This window comes from Cherax quadricarinatus, chromosome 72 (assembly GCF_038502225.1).
Source record: "Cherax quadricarinatus isolate ZL_2023a chromosome 72, ASM3850222v1, whole genome shotgun sequence".
In the NCBI taxonomy this organism is placed as follows: Eukaryota; Metazoa; Arthropoda; class Malacostraca; order Decapoda; family Parastacidae; genus Cherax; species Cherax quadricarinatus.
Window position 1 is genome coordinate 22,961,948 of NC_091363.1, and position 21,749 is coordinate 22,983,696.

Genomic DNA, 21,749 nt, shown 5'->3' on the forward strand with positions numbered 1-21,749 from the left:
TAAGCGTGTATGCACCTGGAGAAGAGAGGAATGCAGAGGAGAGAGAGAGATTTTGGGAGATGTTAAGTGAATGTATAGGAGCCTTTGAACCAAGTGAGAGAGTAATTGTGGTAGGGGACCTGAATGCTAAAGTAGGAGAAACTTTTAGAGAGGGTGTGGTAGGTAAGTTTGGGGTACCAGGTGTAAATGATAATGGGAGCTCTTTGATTGAACTTTGTGTAGAAAGGGGTTTAGTTATAGGTAATACATATTTTAAGAAAAAGAGGATAAATAAGTATACAAGACATGATGTAGGGCGAAATGACAGTAGTTTGTTGGATTATGTATTGGTAGATAAAAGACTGTTGAGTAGACTTCAGGATGTACATGTTTATAGAGGGGCCACAGATATATCAGATCACTTTCTAGTTGTAGCTACACTGAGAGTAAAAGGTAGATGGGATACAAGGAGAATAGAAGCATCAGTGAAGAGAGAGGTGAAGGTTTATAAACTAAATGAGGAGGCAGTTAGGGTAAGATATAAACAGCTATTGGAGGATAGATGGGCTAATGAGAGCATAGGCAATGGGGTCGAAGAGGTATGGGGTAGGTTTAAAAATGTAGTGTTAGAGTGTTCAGCAGAAGTTTGTGGTTACAGGAAAGTGGGTGCGGGAGGGAAGAGGAGCGATTGGTGGAATGATGATGTAAAGAGAGTAGTAAGGGAGAAAAAGTTAGCATATGAGAAGTTTTTACAAAGTAGAAGTGATGCAAGGAGGGAAGAGTATATGGAGAAAAAGAGAGAGGTTAAGAGAGTGGTGAAGCAATGTAAAAAGAGAGCAAATGAGAGAGTGGGTGAGATGTTATCAACAAATTTTGTTGAAAATAAGAAAAAGTTTTGGAGTGAGATTAACAAGTTAAGAAAGCCTAGAGAACAAATGGATTTGTCAGTTAAAAATAGGAGAGGAGAGTTATTAAATGGAGAGTTAGAGTTATTGGGAAGATGGAGGGAATATTTTGAGGAATTGTTAAATGTTGATGAAGATAGGGAAGCTGTGATTTCGTGTATAGGACAAGGAGGAATAACATCTTGTAGGAGTGAGGAAGAGCCAGTTGTGAGTGTGGGGGAAGTTCGTGAGGCAGTAGGTAAAATGAAAGGGGGTAAGGCAGCCGGGATTGATGGGATAAAGATAGAAATGTTAAAAGCAGGTGGGGATATAGTTTTGGAGTGGTTGGTGCAATTTTTTAATAAATGTATTGAAGAGGGTAAGGTACCTAGGGATTGGCAGAGAGCATGCATAGTTCATTTGTATAAAGGCAAAGGGGATAAAAGAGAGTGCAAAAATTATAGGGGGATAAGTCTGTTGAGTATACCTGGCAAAGTGTATGGTAGAGTTATTATTGAAAGAATTAAGAGTAAGACGGAGAATAGGATAGCAGATGAACAAGGAGGCTTTAGGAAAGGTAGGGGGTGTGTGGACCATGTGTTTACAGTGAAACATATAAGTGAACAGTATTTAGATAAGGCTAAAGAGGTCTTTGTGGCATTTATGGATTTGGAAAAGGCGTATGACAGGGTGGATAGGGGGGCAATGTGGCAGATGTTGCAGGTGTATGGTGTAGGAGGTAGGTTACTGAAAGCAGTGAAGAGTTTTTACGAGGATAGTGAGGCTCAAGTTAGAGTATGTAGGAAAGAGGGAAATTATTTCCCAGTAAAAGTAGGCCTTAGACAAGGATGTGTGATGTCACCGTGTTTGCTTAATATATTTATAGATGGGGTTGTAAGAGAAGTAAATGCGAGGGTCTTGGCAAGAGGCGTGGAGTTAAAAGATAAAGAATCACACATAAAGTGGGAGTTGTCACAGTTGCTCTTTGCTGATGACACTGTGCTCTTGGGAGATTCTGAAGAGAAGTTGCAGAGATTGGTGGATGAATTTGGTAGGGTGTGTAAAAGAAGAAAATTGAAAGTGAATACAGGAAAGAGTAAGGTTATGAGGATAACAAAAAGATTAGGTGATGAAAGATTGGATATCAGATTGGAGGGAAAGAGTATTGAGGAGGTGAATGTATTCAGATATTTGGGAGTGGACGTGTCAGTGGATAGGTCTATGAAAGATGAGGTGAATCATAGAATTGATGAGTGGAAAAGGGTGAGTGGTGCACTTAGGAGTCTGTTGAGACAAAGAACTTTGTCCTTGGAGGCAAAGAGAGGAATATATGAGAGTATAGTTTTACCAACGCTCTTATATGGGTGTGAAGCATGGGTGATGAATGTTGCAGCGAGGAGAAGGCTGGAAGCAGAGGAGATGTTACGTCTGAGGGCAATGTGTGGTGTGAATATAATGCAGAGAATTCGTAGTTTGGAAGTTAGGAGGAGGTGCAGGGTTGCCAAAACTGTTGTCGAGAGGGCTGAGGAAGGGTTGTTGAAGTGGTTCGGACATGTAGAGAGAATGGAGCGAAACAGAATGACTTCAACAGTGTATTAGTCTGTAGTGGAAGGAAGGCGGGGTAGGGGTCGGCCTAGGAAAGGTTGGAGGGAGGAGGTAAAGGAGGTTTTGTGTGCGAGGGGCTTGGACTTCCAGCAGGCATGCGTGAGCGTGTTTGATAGGAGTGAATGGAGACGAATGGTTTTTAATACTTGACGTGCTGTTGGAGTGTGAGCAAAGTAACATTTATGAAGGGGTTCAGGGAAACCGGCAGGCCGGACTTGAGTCCTGGAGATGGGAAGTACAGTGCCTGCACTCTGAAGGACGGGTGTTAATGTTGCAGTTTAAAAACTGTAGTGTAAAGCACCCCTCTGGCAAGACAGTGATGGAGTGAATGATGGTGAAAGTTTTTCTTTTTCGGGCCACCCTGCCTTGGTGGGAATCGGCCGGTGTATTAATAAAAAAAAATGTACATACATATATAAGACATGGGAGAGCCTTCTCCCACTAAGGCACGTTAGCCAAAAAAAAGAAACACTTTCACCATTATTCACACCATCACTGTTTTACCAGAGACGCCCAGATACAACAATTCAGATGTAATTCTATACAGGAAATACCCCAACCCCCTCCTTTAGAGTGGAGGCACTGTACTTTCCACCTCGAAGGTTTGAGTCCTGTTAACTCGTTTCCTTGAATCTCTTCACCTCTGTCACACTCCAACTGCTCGTCAAGTCCCAGAAAACATTTTTCTCCACTCATATCTGACATGCTCACACATGTCTCTTATAGATATTCCAACCAATTGCACACAAATCCTCGTTTACCCCCTCTATCTTTTCCAAGGACGACCCCCTACTTTGCCTTCCCTCCATAAGAGAATTATATATAATCAAAATCATCTTATATTGCTCCATCCTCTTTAAATAGCCAAAACTTATCTCCCAACTCCTGCTCCAAGCATCTTACTAGGAGATTTCAACTTGAGACACCTAAAATGGAGGAGTATAGCAAATAATGTTTTAGCAGAGATCACCCCAGGAGGCAGCTCAGATGAAAATTCACACACACTCACACACGCACACACACACACACACACACACACACACACACACACACACACACACACACACACACGAACTATTAAATCCCTGTGTTTGTTCTTCAGGCCTTATTGTTCCTGGGTTGTAATACCAGCATATATTAGAGCCTACAAGATTAGAAAATGCGCTGGAGTTCATCTTTGCCAACAATGAAGATCTGATATACGTAATATAACCGTATCAAGGACAATACACTCAGATCACAACATAATAAAGGTACAGACATGTATGCACAGGGCTCCTGACCAGCAAAATGTGATCAGTCATGAAGATCTCTTCACAAAATTCAATTTTAATAACAAAAACATACAATGGGATCGAGTCATCCATGTCCTAAATGAAACAAGCTGGGAAGATATCCTAAACAACTCGGATCCGAACATTTGCCTAAAAAATGAACTCTGTGGTTCTTGAGATCTGCTCAAGACACATTCCATTAAGAAAATGTAAAGTAGAAAGAGAGAAACGCTCCCTATACAGTCGAAGGCAAAGAGTCACAGAGCTGCTGAGAGGGGCCAATATATCTGAAATACGAAGGGAGATACTGTTCAATGAAATTGCAAATATCGTACTTAAGCTGAAGGAATGTTACAGGAGACAAGAATCACAGGAAGAACTAAAAGCCATAAAGGAAATTGAAAATAAAAAAATACTTCTCTTATGCCAAATCTAAGGGAAAAACAGTATCCAGTACTGGGCCCCTGCTTAGGCGAGATGGGACATACACAGATGACAGCCAAGAAATGAGTGAGAAAATAAAGTCCCAATACGACTCAGTGTTCAGTGAGCCGCTACCCAGACTAAGGGTCGACAATCCAAATGAATTCTTTATGAACGAAACCCAAAATTTGGTCATCTCAAAAGTCTCGGATATTATCCTAAAGAATCGCAACAAGCCCCTGTCGCATGCCTACAGCATTCTGTGGAGAGGGATCATGGACACAGGGGTCATCCCAAATACACTAAAAACAACAGACATAGCCCCACTCCACAAAGGTGGCAGTAAAGCAATTGCAAAGAACTACAGACTGATAGCACTAACATCCCATATCATAAAAATCTTTGAGAGGGTTTTAAGAAGCAAGATCGCCAACCACCTAGATACCCATCAGTTGATAAATTAGACACATCTACAATACCCATCAGTTACACAACCTAGGGCAATACGGGTTTAGAGTAGGTCGCTCCTTCCTGTCCCAGCTACTGGACCACTATTACGAGGTCCTGGACGATGTTGAGGATAAACAAAATACAGATGTAGTGTACACAGACTTTGCAAAAGCTTTCGACAAGTGTGACTATGGTGTAATAGCACACAAAATGCGTGATAAAGGAATAACAGGAAAAGTTGGTAGATGGATCTATAACTTCCAGACAAATAGAACACAGAGTAATAGTAAACAGAGTAAAGTCCCAGGCAGCCACAATGAAAATCAGTGTTCCACAAGGCACAGTACTCTCCCATTCTATTCCTCATCCTCATTTCTAACAGACACCCAGATTGACATGACAGTGACCTCCGTCGAAGACACTGCAAGACTCCAAACAGACATTAGCCATATCTTCAAATGAGCCACTCAAAATAATATGAAGAGAAATTTCAACTACTCTGATATGGAAACTTGAAAAAATAAAAAAAATGTGTCAAGGTATACGACAAATTCTAACCATACAATGGAGCGAAAAAGAAATGTGAAGGATCTGGGAGTGATAATGTCAGGATCTCGCCTTCAAAGATCACAACAATGTATTTACCTCATCTGCTAGGAAAATGATAGGATGGATAATGAGAACCTTCAAAACCAGGGACGCCAAACCCATGATGACACTCTTCAAATCGCTTGTTCTCTCTAGGCTGGAGTACTGCTGTACACTAACGGTCCCCTTCAAGGCTGGCGATACTGCAGTCCTGGAGAGTGTACAAAGAACTTTCACGGCACACATAAGTACGATAAGGCACCTAAATTACTGGAAACAGTTGAAGGTCCTTGATCTGTATTCCCTGAAAATCAGGCGAGAGAGATACATGAAAATATACACTTGGAAGGTCCTGGAGGGATTGGTACCATTGGTACCAAACCTGCACACGAAAATCACTCCCTATGAACGCGAAAGGCTCGGCTAGAGGTGCAACATTCTCCCGATGAAAAGCAGGGGCGCCACGAGTACAATGAGACAACACATCAGGGGCCCAAAACTGTTCAACTGCTTTCCAGCATACACAAGAGGGATTACCAATAGACCCCTGACTGTCTTCAAGAAGGCACTGGACAGGCACCTAAAGTCAGTACCTGACCAATCGGGCTGTGGCTCGTACGTCAGTTTGCGTGTGGCCAGCAGTAACAGACTGATTGATCATACCCTGGTCCACCATGAGGCCTGGTCTCAGACCGGGCCGCGGGGGCATTAACCCCCGAAACCCTCTCCAGGTAAACACTCCCTCATCAGCCCTCTGAATAATTCTTTAACTAATTCTGCACCTCCTCATAATTTCCAAACTACGAATTCTCTGCATAATATTTACGACACACATTGCCCTCAAATACGACATCTCAACTACCTGCAGCCTCCTTTTTCCATGCAACATTTACAATCCCTGCCTCATACCTATATAGTAGTGTTGGTACCATTATCCTCTTTTGCATTCCTCTCTTTGCCTCCATGGATAACATTTTTTGTCGCTACAGATACCTTACATTATACAAATGGGGCTTCAGTGCCAGCTAATTACAAATTATTCATTACTTTAATTAATGTAGATGTTATCAAAGATTTAATAGTAGTATTACATTTGTTTACAGAAGACAGAGCAAGTGTGGCCCAGCAGCGAACATTGACTGAGAAGACGTTCCAAGGTCTCGACCAGGATGATCCAGCACTGGTCACTTACATCACACATCTTATTAATTCACCCACAAACAAACCTTATAATCTCTCCGAGCCTCAAAAAATACATTACTCCCAGTTCGGTCAATCTTCTTACGCCGATACAGACATTTTAAATGGCATGGTACGAACCTTTTATAAAATACTGAATTGGACTTGAATAAAAAAATAACTACATAGTCTGCTAATCTCAGTTTATAACTTTTCAATTTCTATTATTATTTATTAATTTCATTATAAACTAATATGCGTTTAGAATCACCTACTAAATTTTCATAAGTGACAACAGAGGTCAGGTTCTTTATTAATAGGAATATTTAATATTGTTAAATTAGTACTTACGAAAGAATGTGTTCAGAAATCCATGGGCGTTTGCACATGTCCGGTAGTTAGTCGATTGATTTAACAGACTACGTCCACTTAATTGAAACGTTCAGTTTAAAAGATTTTTTGGTAATTCGGACACTCCCTGCCCCTACTAGTCCATTTCGACGGACTTTCTACTGTATAAAAGCTTGTGCTTTATCAGTATGAGCAATGACAGGCAGTGGAGATCAGAGTTCATCTATAAACAATAGAAGATTGATGCTGATTGATCTGTGCACGGAGTGAACACCCTCACTTGTGTTACTAGTGCACAAGTGCAAGACATGTTAGTGCTAAAAGTTTGGAGCAAACGTGATCTGCGCGAGTGCTGCAGCATTTGGAAACTACCACCAGAAAGTCTGGTTAACTGAATCACGTTGAGAATGACACCACAAGCCCTCCTGTGGTCACTTGTTTAACTGTGACCACACGCAAGGAACAATGGCAGTATTGGTAGATAACAATATGGATACCTGAAGAATTGAATCAGGTTACACTCTAGCCGAGAACAGAAATACCAAGAAAAGTGACTTGCTACGAAGAGATGAAGGATCACAATGTGCAAGAACAATTTTTTCCAGAGGCACCAAAACAGTCAAGAAATGTGAGTGATTCCAGTCAGGAGCAGCAAAGCATCCAGGTGCTGATTCTTATTTTAAATCCAGCCAGCAGGGTTATGTGCTGTTTAATAACTAAGCTCTCAGAAGCATAAACATAACAGGGATAATATAGAGAAACCTTCCTTATCTGTTAATGAAAACAGAACTAACATCATTGTCTTTGGACTTGACTTATACCAAGATCCAATATTACTAGAACACGATGAATGGATCATTAATCACAAGAGACTAAAGAGAAAGAAAGCAGTTATAACCTATTGAATTTGAATCTACTACCCTTTATTAACTTTGAACATACCTAGGACTTATCACACTCTCAGAGTGGGAATCCATAACTCACTTCTACGTAAATGCTGTGTCAGCAATATGGTCAGGTATTGAGTGCATGTAACCCCCAGAAGCAGTGTGGTTGCTACACAAGCCCACACCAGACGAAAGTTTAATAAGACGAGCTATTATGTGGAGGAGAATATTGCTAATTCCAGCCAAGAGTCAGTGTGTGTGGTGTGGCACTCTGGGTTCGAGGTGTGTCGCCTTGAAAATGACAGCAGCTGCAGTGGCAACAACAAAAGTGGCAGCAGCAGCAACAGTAACAACAGCAACCATTGGCAGCAGCTCCCACCCCCGGGTAGGCTTCTGATCAGTTTTGCCCATCTACGCAAAAGGGTGTAATCATTTCCTGTTCTTGTTGCTGATGTTGCTGTTGTGACTCACAAAATATCGTGACACGATTGCGAACAAATCAGGGTACGGGCGGGGGTTGAACTCGCGGCTGGTGAGTCGTAATATTCCAGACCAGTGCGTTAGCCACTGGGCCAGCTGGCTACAATAAAATTAATCCAACCAGGTAGTAAGTTGGTAGACAGCAACCACCCACGAGAGCCTGTAATTGTTTTACATGATGGTAGGATTGCTGGTGTCTTTTGTCTGTCTCTTAAATATGCAAGATTACAGATACGTCTTGCTCTTCTACTTACACTTAGGTCACACTACACATACATGTACACGTTTTTTTATACACACTCATCTGAGTTTTCGTTTATTCCTGTTATATCTATGGGGAAGTGGAATAATCTTTCCTCCGTAAGCCATGCGTGTTGTAAAAGTCAAGTAAAATGCCCGGAACAATGGGCTAGTAACCCCTTTTTCTGTAATAATTACTTAGAAGAATAAGAAGAAAACTGTCAAAGTGGGATATCTGAATGTGCGTGGATGTTGTGCAAATGATAAGAAAGAGATGATTGTGGATGTTATGAATGAGAAGCTGGATTTCCTGGCATTAAATGAAACAAAGCTGAAGGGGGTGGGAGAGTTTCAGTGGAGAGAAGTAAATGGGATTAGGTCAGGGGTTTCAGAGTTAGAGCTAAAGAAAGAGTAGCAGGAAAAGAGGGAGAATAAATGTATTAATTCAAGGTTATGTGGAGCAAAATAAAGGTTGGATGTGAAAAGTGGGTTATAGTATGCGTATATGCACCTGGAGAAGAGAGAAGTGTAGAGGAGAGAGAGGTTTCGGGAAATGTTGAGCGAGTGTGTGGGGAGTTTTGAACCAAGTGAGAGTGTACCTGTGGTTGGGGATTTCAATGCTAAAGTGGGTAAAAATGTTGTGGAGGGAGTAGTAGGTAAATTTGGGGTGCCAGGGGTAAACGAAAATGGGGAGCCTTTAATTGAGCTATGTGTAGAAAGAGGTTTTGTAGTAAGTAATACATATTTTATGAAAAAGATGATAAATAAATATACAAGGTATGATATAGCTCGTAATGAAAGTAGTTTGTTAGATTATGTATTGGTGGAACAAAGGATGATGGGTAGGATTCAGGATGTACATATTTATAGAGAGGAAACCGATATCAGATCATTATTTAGCTGTGGCTACAGTTAGTGTAAGAGGTAGATGGGAGAAAAGGAAAATGGCAACAAGTAAAAGAGAGGTGAAAGTGTATAAACTAAGGGAGGAAGAAGTTCGGGTGAGATATAAGCAACTATTGGCAGAAAGATGGGCTGGTGCAAGTATGGGGAGTGGGGAGGGGGGTTGAAAAAGGTTGGAATGGTTTTTAAAGTGCAGTATTAGAATGTGTAGCAGAAGTTTGTGGCTTTAGGAGGGTGGGTGCAGGAGGAAAGAGGAGTGACTGGTGGAATGATGAAGTAAAGGGTGTGATAAAAGAGAAAAAGGTAGCTTACGAGAGGTTTTTACAAAGCAGAAGTGTTATAAGAAGAGCAGAGTATATGGAGAGTAAAAGAAAGGTGAAGAGATGGTGAGAGTGCAAAAGGAAAGCAGATGATAGAGTGGGAGAGGCAATGTCAAGAAATTTTGAAGAAAATAAGAAAAAATTTTGGAGCGAGATAAACAAGTTAAGAAATCCTAGGGAACGAATGGATTTGTCAGTTAAAAACACAGTAGGGGAGTTAGTAGATGGGGAGATGGAGGTATTGGGTAGATGGTGGGAATATTTTGAGGAACTTTTAAATGTTGACGAAGGGAGGGAGGTGGTAATTTCATGCACTGGCCAGGGAGGTATACCATCTTTGAAGAGTGAAGAAGAGCAGGATGTGAGTGTGGGGGAGGTGTGTGAGGCATTATGTAGAATGAAAGGGGGTAAAGCAGCTGGAACTGATGGGATCATGACAGAAATGTTAAAAGCAGAGGGGGGGGGATATAGTGTTGGAGTGGTTGGTATTTTTGTTTAATAAATGTATGAAAAAAAGGGAAGGTACCTAGGGACTGGCGGAGAACATGTAAAATTCCTTTATATATAGGGAAGAGGGACGAAAGAGATTGTAAAAATTATAGAGGAATAAGTTTACTGAGTATGCCAGGAAAAGTATACGGTAGGGTTATAATTGAAAGAATTAGAGGTAAGACAGAATGTAGAATTGTGGATGAGTTATAGGGGATGTGGAGATTAAGTGTTTACATTGAAGCATATATGTGAACAGTATTTAGATAAAGTTAGGGAAGCTTTTATTGCATTTATGGATTTAGAAAAGGCATATGATAGAGTGGATAGAGGAGCAATGTGGCAGATGTTGCAAGTATATGGAATAGGTGGTAAGTTACTAAATGCTGTAAAGAGTTTTTATGAGGATAGTGAGGCTCAGGTTAGGGTGTGTAGAAGAGAGGGAGAATACTTCCCGGTAAAAGTAGGTCTTAGACAGGGATGTGTAATGTCACCATGGCTGTTTAATATATTTATAGATGGGGTTGTAAAAGAAGTAAATGCTAGGGTGTTGGGGAGAGGGGTGGGATTAAATTATGGGGAATCAAATACAAAATGGGAGTTGACAGTTAATTTTTGCTGATGATATTGTGCTTATGGGAGATTCTCAAGAAAAGTTGCAAAGGTTAGTGGACGAGTTTGGGAGTGTGTGTAAAGGCAGAAAGTTGAAAGCGAACATAGATAAGAGTAATGTGATGAGGGTATCAAATGATTTAGATAAAGATAAATTGGATGTCACATTGGAGAGAAGGAGTATTGATGAAATGAATGTTTTTAGATATTTGAGAGTTGATGTGTCAGCAGATGGATTTATGAAGGATGAGGTTAACCATAGAACTGATGAGGGGAAAGGTGAGTGGTGCATTGAGGTATATGTGGAGACAAAAAACGTTATCAGTGGAGGCAAAGAAGGGAATATATGAAAGTACAGTGGTACCAACACTCTTATATGGGTGTGAAGCTTGGGTTGTAAATGCTGCAGTAAGGAGGCCGCGGGAGGCAGTGGAGATGTCCTGTCTAAGGGCAATGTGTGGTGTAAATATTATGCAGAAAATTCGGAGTGTGGAAATTAGGAAGTGTGGAGTTAATAAAAGTATTAGTCATAGGGCTGAAGAGGGGTTGTTGAGGTGGTTTGGTAATTTAGAGAGAATGGATCAAAGTAGAATGACATGGAGAGCATATAAATCCGTAGGGGAAGGGAGGCGGGGTAGGGGTCGTCCTCGAAAATGATGGAGGGAGGGGGTAAAGGAGGTTTTGTGGGCAAGGGGCTTGGACTTACAGCAAGCGTGCATGAGCGTGTTAGATAGGAGTGAATGGAGACGAATGGTTTTTGGGACCTGACGAGCTGTTGGAGTGTGAGCAGGGTAATATTTAGTGAAGGGATTCAATGAAACCGGTTATTTTTATGCAGCCGGACTTGAATTCTGGAAATGGGAAGTACAATGCCTGCACTTTAAAGGAGGGGTTCGGGATATTGGCAGTTTGGAGGGATGAGTAATGGGACGGTATATACGTAATTGGGGCCCTGATATTATATTCATTAGGGAGTTTATTATATTATTTCAGGTCACTTTTTATATTGTATCTCTGTATATGCTTCTAAACTGTTGTAACTTTGCGCCTCTGCAAAAACAGTGATTATGTGTGAGGTGAAAGTGTTGAATGATGATGATAGTATTTTCGTTTTGGGGATTTTCTTTCTCTTTGGGTCACCCTGCCTCGGTGGGACACGGTCGACTTGTTGAATATATATATATATATATATATATATATATATATATATATATATATATATATATATATATATATATATAATAGAAGGTTAGCATAGGCACCACTGTGCCCTATGCTAAGGAAACACTGTGCCTTCCCTTGGACTTTGAAAATCATGCTTTCTGCCATCCTTTGCCATACGGTATTTCTGTGGTATGGATGGGAATTTCTTCATTCATATCTCTCTCACTGGCCAGGCTGGTTTCACTTGCCTCTCTGTCCCACGAGTCCAGTAAGTCGTCTTCGTCACAACTGCGCCCCACATTTCTCAGACCGAGTCCTGGGTTGTCTTTGGAACATCGTGTCCTCTTGCTGGAAGAAGCCGTACTCTTCTAAGAAACTAATATATGTAGTGACATGAGTCAGGTGGAGGGTCGTGTAGGTAGTAGTGGTGGTGGTATTGTGATGATCTCATCACAATACCACCACCAGATCTATCACATATACATCATTTAAGTGTTGTACTTAGGTACTTAAAAGATGGACAGCCTACCGAACGCTTTCTTAACCTTTCTGGAAATGAAAAGCCAAACGGGTGAAGAATTTGCAAATCAGATATTACAGTATTTAAGTGAAGTTTGTAAGCTAAACTTTTGAAAATGTAATTGTCACTCTTACAACGCTGTTAACATGTCTGCGAGTTACTAGAGAATGCAGCAAAAAAAATTAGAAAATAAAAAGTTTGCTGAATATATGCCCTGTGCAGCCAATTAACTAAATCTGGTAGACCGAAGTACTGTTGACTGCTGCCAAGATGCCGTTAATTTCTTCTCTATATATGGTAGACCGAAGTACTGTTGACTGCTGCCAAGAAGCGGTTAATTTCTTCTCTATATATGGTAGACCGAAGTACTGTTGACTGCTGCCAAGAAGCCGTTAATTTCTTCTCTATATATGGTAGACCGAAGTGCTGTTGACTGCTGCCAAGAAGCGGTTAATTTCTTCTCTATATATGGTAGACCGAAGTACTGTTGACTGCTGCCAAGAAGCCGTAAATTTCTTCTCTATATATGGTAGACCGAAGTACTGTTGACTGCTGCCAAGAAGCGGTTAATTTCTTCTCTATATATGGTAGACCGGAGTACTGTTGACTGCTGCCAAGAAGCCGTTAATTTCTTCTCTATATATGGTAGACCGAAGTACTGTTGACTGCTGCCAAGAAGCGGTTAATTTCTTTTCTATATATGGTAGACCGAAGTACTGTTGATTGCTGCCAAGAAGCCGTAAATTTCTTCTCTATATATGGTAGACCGAAGTACTGTTGACTGCTGCCAAGAAGCCGTAAATTTCTTCTCTATATATGGTAGACCGAAGTACTGTTGACTGCTGCCAAGAAGCCGTTAATTTCTTCTCTATATAGTGCACTTGTTCCATAATTTTTTTTCAGCCTCAACCAGCCTGTGGAAAATTCTTGAAGTTGTACTGGAAATAAAAGTGTCTTAAAATCCCTCTCTGATACCAAATGAGAGGCACATGCTATGGCAACACTGATACCAGATGGGAGACGCATGCTATGGCAACACTGATACCAGATGAGAGGCACATGATATGGCAACACTGATACCAGATGAGAGGCACATGATATGGCAACACTGATACCAGATGAGAGGCACATGATACGGCAACACTGATACCAGATGAGAGGCACATGATATGGCAACACTGATACCAGATGAGAGGCACATGATATGGCAACACTGATACCAGATGAGAGGCACATGATATGGCAACACTGATACCAGATGAGAGGCACATGATATGGCAACACTGATACCAGATGAGAGGCACATGATATGGCAACACTGATACCAGATGAGAGGCACATGATATGGCAACACTGATACCAGATGGGAGGCACATGATATGGCAACACTGATACCAGATGAGAGGCACATGATACGGCAACACTGATACCAGATGAGAGGCACATGATATGGCAACACTGATACCAGATGAGAGGCACATGATATGGCAACACTTATACCAGATGAGAGGCACATGATATGGCAACACTGATACCAGATGAGAGGCATATGATATGGCAACACTGATACCAGATGAGAGGCACATATGGCAACACTGATACCAGATGAGAGGCACATATGGCAACACTGATACCAGATGAGAGAGACATGCTATGGCAGCATTGATAGCAGATGAGAGGCACATATGGCAATGCTGATACCAGATGAGAGGCACATGCTATGGCAGCACTGATACCAAATGAGAGGCACATGATATAGCAACACTGATACCGGATGAGAGACATGCGATGGCAGCATTGATTGCAGATGAGAGGCACATATGGCAACGCTGATACCAGATGAGAGGCACATATGGTAACACTGTTACCAGATGAGAGGCACATGATATAGCAACACTGATACCAGAGAGACACATATGGCAACACTAATACCAGATTGGAGACACTTGCTATGGCAACAGTGATACCAGATGGGAGGCACATGCTATGGCAACACTGATACCAGATAGGAGACATGCTATTGCAACACTGATACCAGATGGGAGACACTTGCTATGGCAACACTGATACTAGATGGGAGACACTTGCTATGGCAACACTGATACCAGATGGGAGACGCATGCTATGGCAACACTGATGCCAGATGGGAGACACTTGCTATGGCAACACTGATGCCAGATGGGAGGCACATGCTATGGCAACACTGATGCCAGATGGGAGGCACATGCTATGGCAACACTGATACCAGATGGGAGACGCATGCTATGGCAACACTTGATACCAGATGGGAGACACTTGCTATGGCAACACTGATGCCAGATGGGAGGCACATGCTATGGCAACACTGATGCCAGATGGGAGGCACATGCTATGGCAACACTGATACCAGATGGGAGATATTTGCTATGGCAACACTGATACCAGATTGGAGACACATGCTATGGCAACACTGATGCCAGATGGGAGACACTTGCTATGGCAACACTGATGCCAGATGGGAGGCACATGATATGGCAACACTGATGCCAGATGGGAGGCACATGCTATGGCAACACTGATACCAGATGGGAGACATTTGCTATGGCAACACTGATACCAGATTGGAGAGACAAGCTATGCCAACACTGACACCAGATGGGAGACGCATGCTATGGCAACACTGATGCCAGATGGGAGACACTTGCTATGGCAACACTGATGCCAGATGGGAGGCACATGCTATGGCAACACTGATGCCAGTTGGGAGACACTTGCTATGGCAACACTGATACCAGATGGGAGACATTTGCTATGGCAACACTGATACCAGATTGGAGACACATGCTATGGCAACACTGATGCCAGATGGGAGGCACATGCTATACCAACACTGATGCCAGATGGGAGGCACATGCTATGGCAACACTGATACCAGATGGAGACATTTGCTATGGCAACACTGATGCCAGATGGGAGGCACATGCTATGGTAACACTGATGCCAGATGGGAGGCACATGCTATGGCAACACTGATGCCAGATGGGAGGCACATGCTATGGCAACACTGATACCAGATGGGAGACACTTGCTATGACAACACTGATGCCAGATGGGAGGCACATGCTGTGGCAACAGATGCCAGATTGGAGGCACATGCTATGGCAACACTGATGCCAGATGGGAGGCACATGCTATGGCAACACTGATGCCAGATGGGAGGCACATGCTATGGCAACACTGATGCCAGATGGGAGGCACATGATATGGCAACACTGATACCAGATGAGAGGCACATGATATGGCAACACTGATACCAGATGAGAGGCACATAATATGGCAACACTGATACCAGATGAGAGGCACATGATATGGCAACACTGATACCAGATGAGAGGCACATATGGCAACACTGATACCAGATGAGAGGCACATATGGCAACATTGATACCAGATGAGAGAGACATGCTATGGCAGCATTGATAGCAGATGAGAGGCACATATGGCAATGCTGATACCAGATGAGATGCACATGCTATGGCAGCACTGATACCAAATGAGAGGCACATGATATAGCAACACTGATACCGGATGAGAGACACGCGATGGCAGCATTGATAGCAGATGAGAGGCACATATGGCAACGCTGATACCAGATGAGAGGCACATATGGCAACACTGTTACCAGATGAGAGGCACATGATATGGCAACACAGACCAGATGAGAGGCACATGCTATGGCACCACTGATACCAGATGAGAGGCACTTGATATAGCAACACTAATACCAGAGAGACACATATGGCAACACTAATACCAGATTGGAGACACTTGCTATGGCAACAGTGATACCAGATGGGAGGCACATGCTATGGCAACACTGATACCAGATGGGAGACATGCTATTGCAACACTGATACCAGATGGGAGACACTTGCTATGGCAACACTGGTACTAGATGGGAGACACTTACTATGGCAACACTGATACCAGATGGGAGACGCATGCTATGGCAACACTGATGCCAGATGGGAGACACTTGCTATGGCAACACTGATACCAGATGGGAGACGAATGCTATGGCAACACTGATGCCAGATGGGAGACACTTGCTATGGCAACACTGATGCCAGATGGGAGGCACATGCTATGGCAACACTGATACCAGATGGGAGACGCATGCTATGGCAACACTGATGCCAGATGAGAGACACTTGCTATGGCAACACTGATGCCAGATGGGAGGCACATGCTATGACAACACTGATGCCAGATGGGAGGCACATGCTATGGCAACACTGATACCAGATGGGAGACGCATGCTATGGCAACACTGATGCCAGATGGGAGACAATTGTTATGGCAACACTGATGCCAGATGGGAGGCACACGCTATGGCAACACTGATGCCAGATGGGAGGCACATGCTATGGCAACACTGATACAAGATGGGAGACATTTGCTATGGCAACCCTGATACCAGATTGGAGACACATGCTATGGCAACACTGATGCCAGATGGAAGACACTTGCTATGGCAACACTGATGCCAGATGGGAGGCACGTGATATGGCAACACTGATGCCAGATGGGAGGCACATGCTATGGCAGCACTGATACCAGATGGGAGACATTCGCTATGGCAACACTGATACCAGATTGGAGACACAAGCTATGCCAACACTGATACCAGATGGGAGACGCATGCTATGGCAACACTGATGCCAGATGGGAGACACTTGCTATGGCAACACTGATGCCAGATGGGAGGCACATGCTATGGCAACACTGATGCCAGATGGGAGACACTTGCTATGGCAACACTGATGCCAGATGGGAGACGCATGCTATGGCAACACTGATGCCAGATGGGAGACACTTGCTATGGCAACACTGATGCCAGATGGGAGGCACATGCTATGGCAACACTGATACCAGATGGGAGACGAATGCTATGGCAACACTGATGCCAGATGGGAGACACTTGCTATGGCAACACTGATGCCAGATGGGAGGCACATGCTATGGCAACACTGATACCAGATGGGAAACGCATGCTATGGCAACACTGATGCCAGATGGGAGACAATTGTTATGGCAACACTGATGCCAGATGGGAGGCACATGCTATGGCAACACTGATACCAGATGGGAGACAATTGTTATGGCAACACTGATACCAGATTGGAGACACATGCTATGGAAACACTGATGCCAGATGGGAGACACTTGCTATGGCAACACTGATTCCAGATGGGAGGCACATGATATGGCAACACTGATGCCAGATGGGAGGCACATGCTATGGCAACACTGATACCAGATTGGAGACACAAGCTATGCCAACACTGATACCAGATGGGAGACGCATGCTATGGCAACACTGATGCCAGATGGGAGACACTTGCTATGGCAACACTGATGCCAGATGGGAGGCACATGCTATGGCAACACTGATGCCAGATGGGAGACACTTGCTATGGCAACACTGATACCAGATGGGAGACATTTGCTATGGCAACACTGATACCAGATTGGAGACACATGCTATGGCAACACTGATGCCAGATGGGAGGCACATGCTATGGCAACACTGATGCCAGATGGGAGGCACATGCTATGGCAACACTGATACCAGATGGGAGACATTTGCTAGGGCAACACTGATGCCAGATGGGATTCACATGCTATGGCAACACTGATGCCAGATGGGAGGCACATGCTATGGCAACACTGATACCAGATGGGAGACATTTGCTATGGCAACACTGATTCCAGATGGGAGGCACATGCTATGGCAACACTGATGCCAGATGGGAGGCACATGCTATGGCAACACTGATGCCAGATTGGAGGCACATGCTATGGCAACACTGATGCCAGATGGGAGGCACATGCTATGGTAACACTGATGCCAGATGGGAGGCACATGCTATGGCAACACTGATGCCAGATTGGAGGCATATGCTATGGCAACACTGATACCAGATGGGAGACACTTGCTATGTCAACACTGATGCCAGATGGGAGGCACATGCTATGGCAACAATGATGCCAGATTGGAGGCACATGCTATGGCAACACTGATGCCAGATGGGAGGCACATGCTATGGCAACACTGATGCCAGATGGGAGGCACATGCTATGGCAACACTGATGCCAGATGGGAGGCACATACTATGGCAACACTGATGCCAGATGGGAGACACATGCTATGGCAACACTGATGCCAGATGGGAGACACATGCTATGGCAACACTGATACCAGATTGGAGACACATGCTATGGCAACACTGATATCAGATGGGAGGCACATGCTATGGCAACACTGATGCCAGATGGGAGGCACATGCTATGGCAACACTGATGCCAGATGGGAGACACATGCTATGGCAACAATGATGCCAGATGGGAGGCACATGCTATGGCAACACTGATGCCAGATTGGAGGCACATGCTATGGCAACACTGATGCCAGATGGGAGGCACATGCTATGGCAACACTGATGCCAGATGGGAGGCACATGCTATGGCAACACTGATGGCAGATGGGAGGCACATACTATGGCAACTGATGCCAGATGGGAGACACTTGCTCTAGCAACACTGATGCCAGATGGGAGGCACATGCTATGGCAACACTGATGCCAGATGGGAGGCACATCCTATGGCAACTGATGCCAGATGGGAGGCACATGCTATGGTAACACTGATGCCAGATGGGGGGCACATGCTATGGCAACACTGATGCCAGATGGGAGGCACATGCTATGGCAACACTGATGCCAGATGGGAGGCACATGCTATGGCAACACTGATGCCAGATGGGAGGCACATGCTATGGCAACACTGATGCCAGATGGGAGGCACATGCTATTGCAACACTGATGCCAGATGGGAGGCACATGCTATGGCAACACTGATGCCAGATGGGAAGCACATGCTATGGCAACACTGATGCCAGATGGGAGGCACATGCTATGGCAACTGATGCCAGATGGGAGACACTTGCTCTGGCAACACTGATGCCAGATGGGAGGCACATGCTATGGCAACACTGATGCCAGATGGGAGGCACATGCTATGGCAACACTGATGCCAGATGGGAGGCACATCCTATGGCAACTGATGCCAGATGGGAGGCACCTGCTATGGCAACACTGATGCCAGATGGGAGGCACATGCTATGGCAACACTGATGCCAGATGGGAGGCACATGATATGGCAACACTGATGTCAGATGGGAGGCACATGCTATGGCAACACTGATGCCAGATGGGAGGCACATGCTATGGCAACACTGATGCCAGATGGGAGGCACATGCTATGGCAACACTGATGCCAGATGGGAGGCACATTCTATGGCAACACTGATGCCAGATGGGAGGCACATGCTATGGCAACACTGATGCCAGATGGGAGGCACATGCTATGGCAACACTGATGCCAGATGGGAGGCACATGCTATGGCAACACTGATACCAGATGGGAGGCACATGCTATGGCAACACTGATACCAGATGGGAGGCACATGCTATGGCAACACTGATGCCAGATGGGAGGCACATGCTAATGCAACACTGATGCCAGATGGGAGGCACATGCTATGGCAACACTGATACCAGATGGGAGGCACATGCTATGGCAACACTGATGCCAGATGGGAGGCACATGCTATGGCAACACTGATACCAGATGGGAGGCACATGCTATGGCAACACTGATACCAGATGGGAGGCACATGCTATGGCAACACTGATACCAGATGGGAGGCACATGCTATGGCAACACTGATGCCAGATGGGAGGCACATGCTATGGCAACACTGATGCCAGATGGGAGGCACATACTATGGCAACTGATGCCAGATGGGAGACACTTGCTCTAGCAACACTGATGCCAGATGGGAGGCACATGCTATGGCAACACTGATGCCAGATGGGAGGCACATCCTATGGCAACTGATGCCAGATGGGAGGCACATGCTATGGTAACACTGATGCCAGATGGGGGGCACATGCTATGGCAACACTGATGCCAGATGGGAGGCACATGCTATGGCAACACTGATGCCAGATGGGAGGCACATGCTATGGCAACACTGATGCCAGATGGGAGGCACATGCTATGGCAACACTGATGCCAGATGGGAGGCACATGCTATTGCAACACTGATGCCAGATGGGAGGCACATGCTATGGCAACACTGATGCCAGATGGGAAGCACATGCTATGGCAACACTGATGCCAGATGGGAGGCACATGCTATGGCAACTGATGCCAGATGGGAGACACTTGCTCTGGCAACACTGATGCCAGATGGGAGGCACATGCTATGGCAACACTGATGCCAGATGGGAGGCACATGCTATGGCAACACTGATGCCAGATGGGAGGCACATCCTATGGCAACTGATGCCAGATGGGAGGCACCTGCTATGGCAACACTGATGCCAGATGGGAGGCACATGCTATGGTAACACTGATGCCAGATGGGAGGCACATGCTATGGCAACACTGATGCCAGATTGGAGGCATATGCTATGGCAACACTGATACCAGATGGGAGACACTTGCTATGTCAACACTGATGCCAGATGGGAGGCACATGCTATGGCAACACTGATGCCAGATTGGAGGCACATGCCATGGCAACACTGATGCCAGATGGGAGGCACATGCTATGGCAACACTGATGCCAGATGGGAGGCACATGCTATGGCAACACTGATGCCAGATGGGAGGCACATACTATGGCAACACTGATGCCAGATGGGAGACACATGCTATGGCAACACTGATGCCAGATGGGAGACACATGCTATGGCAACACTGATACCAGATTGGAGACACATGCTATGGCAACACTGATATCAGATGGGAGGCACATGCTATGGCAACACTGATGCCAGATGGGAGGCACATGCTATGGCAACACTGATGCCAGATGGGAGACACATGCTATGACAACAATGATGCCAGATGGGAGGCACATGCTATGGCAACACTGATGCCAGATTGGAGGCACATGCTATGGCAACACCGATGCCAGATGGGAGGCACATGCTATGGCAACACTGATGCCAGATGGGAGGCACATGCTATGGCAACACTGATGCCAGATGGGAGGCACATACTATGGCAACTGATGCCAGATGGGAGACACTTGCTCTAGCAACACTGATGCCAGATGGGAGGCACATGCTATGGCAACACTGATGCCAGATGGGAGGCACATCCTATGGCAACTGATGCCAGATGGGAGGCACATGCTATTGTAACACTGATGCCAGATGGGGGGCACATGCTATGGCAACACTGATGCCAGATGGGAGGCACATGCTATGGCAACACTGATGCCAGATGGGAGGCACATGCTATGGCAACACTGATGCCAGATGGGAGGCACATGCTATGGCAACACT

General features: G+C 44.7%; 1 protein-coding gene across 1 annotated transcript in view; it reads left to right on the top strand.

The window, feature by feature from the left end:
- LOC138854885 (protein Star-like) overlaps positions 1–21,749 on the top strand; it is a 138,845-nt gene that overhangs the window by 56,669 nt on the left and 60,427 nt on the right. Inside the window, exon 3 of the mRNA XM_070100471.1 lies at positions 6,307–6,515. Coding sequence (XP_069956572.1) covers positions 6,307–6,515 — 209 coding nt within the window. The remainder of the gene's footprint in view (positions 1–6,306; positions 6,516–21,749) is intronic.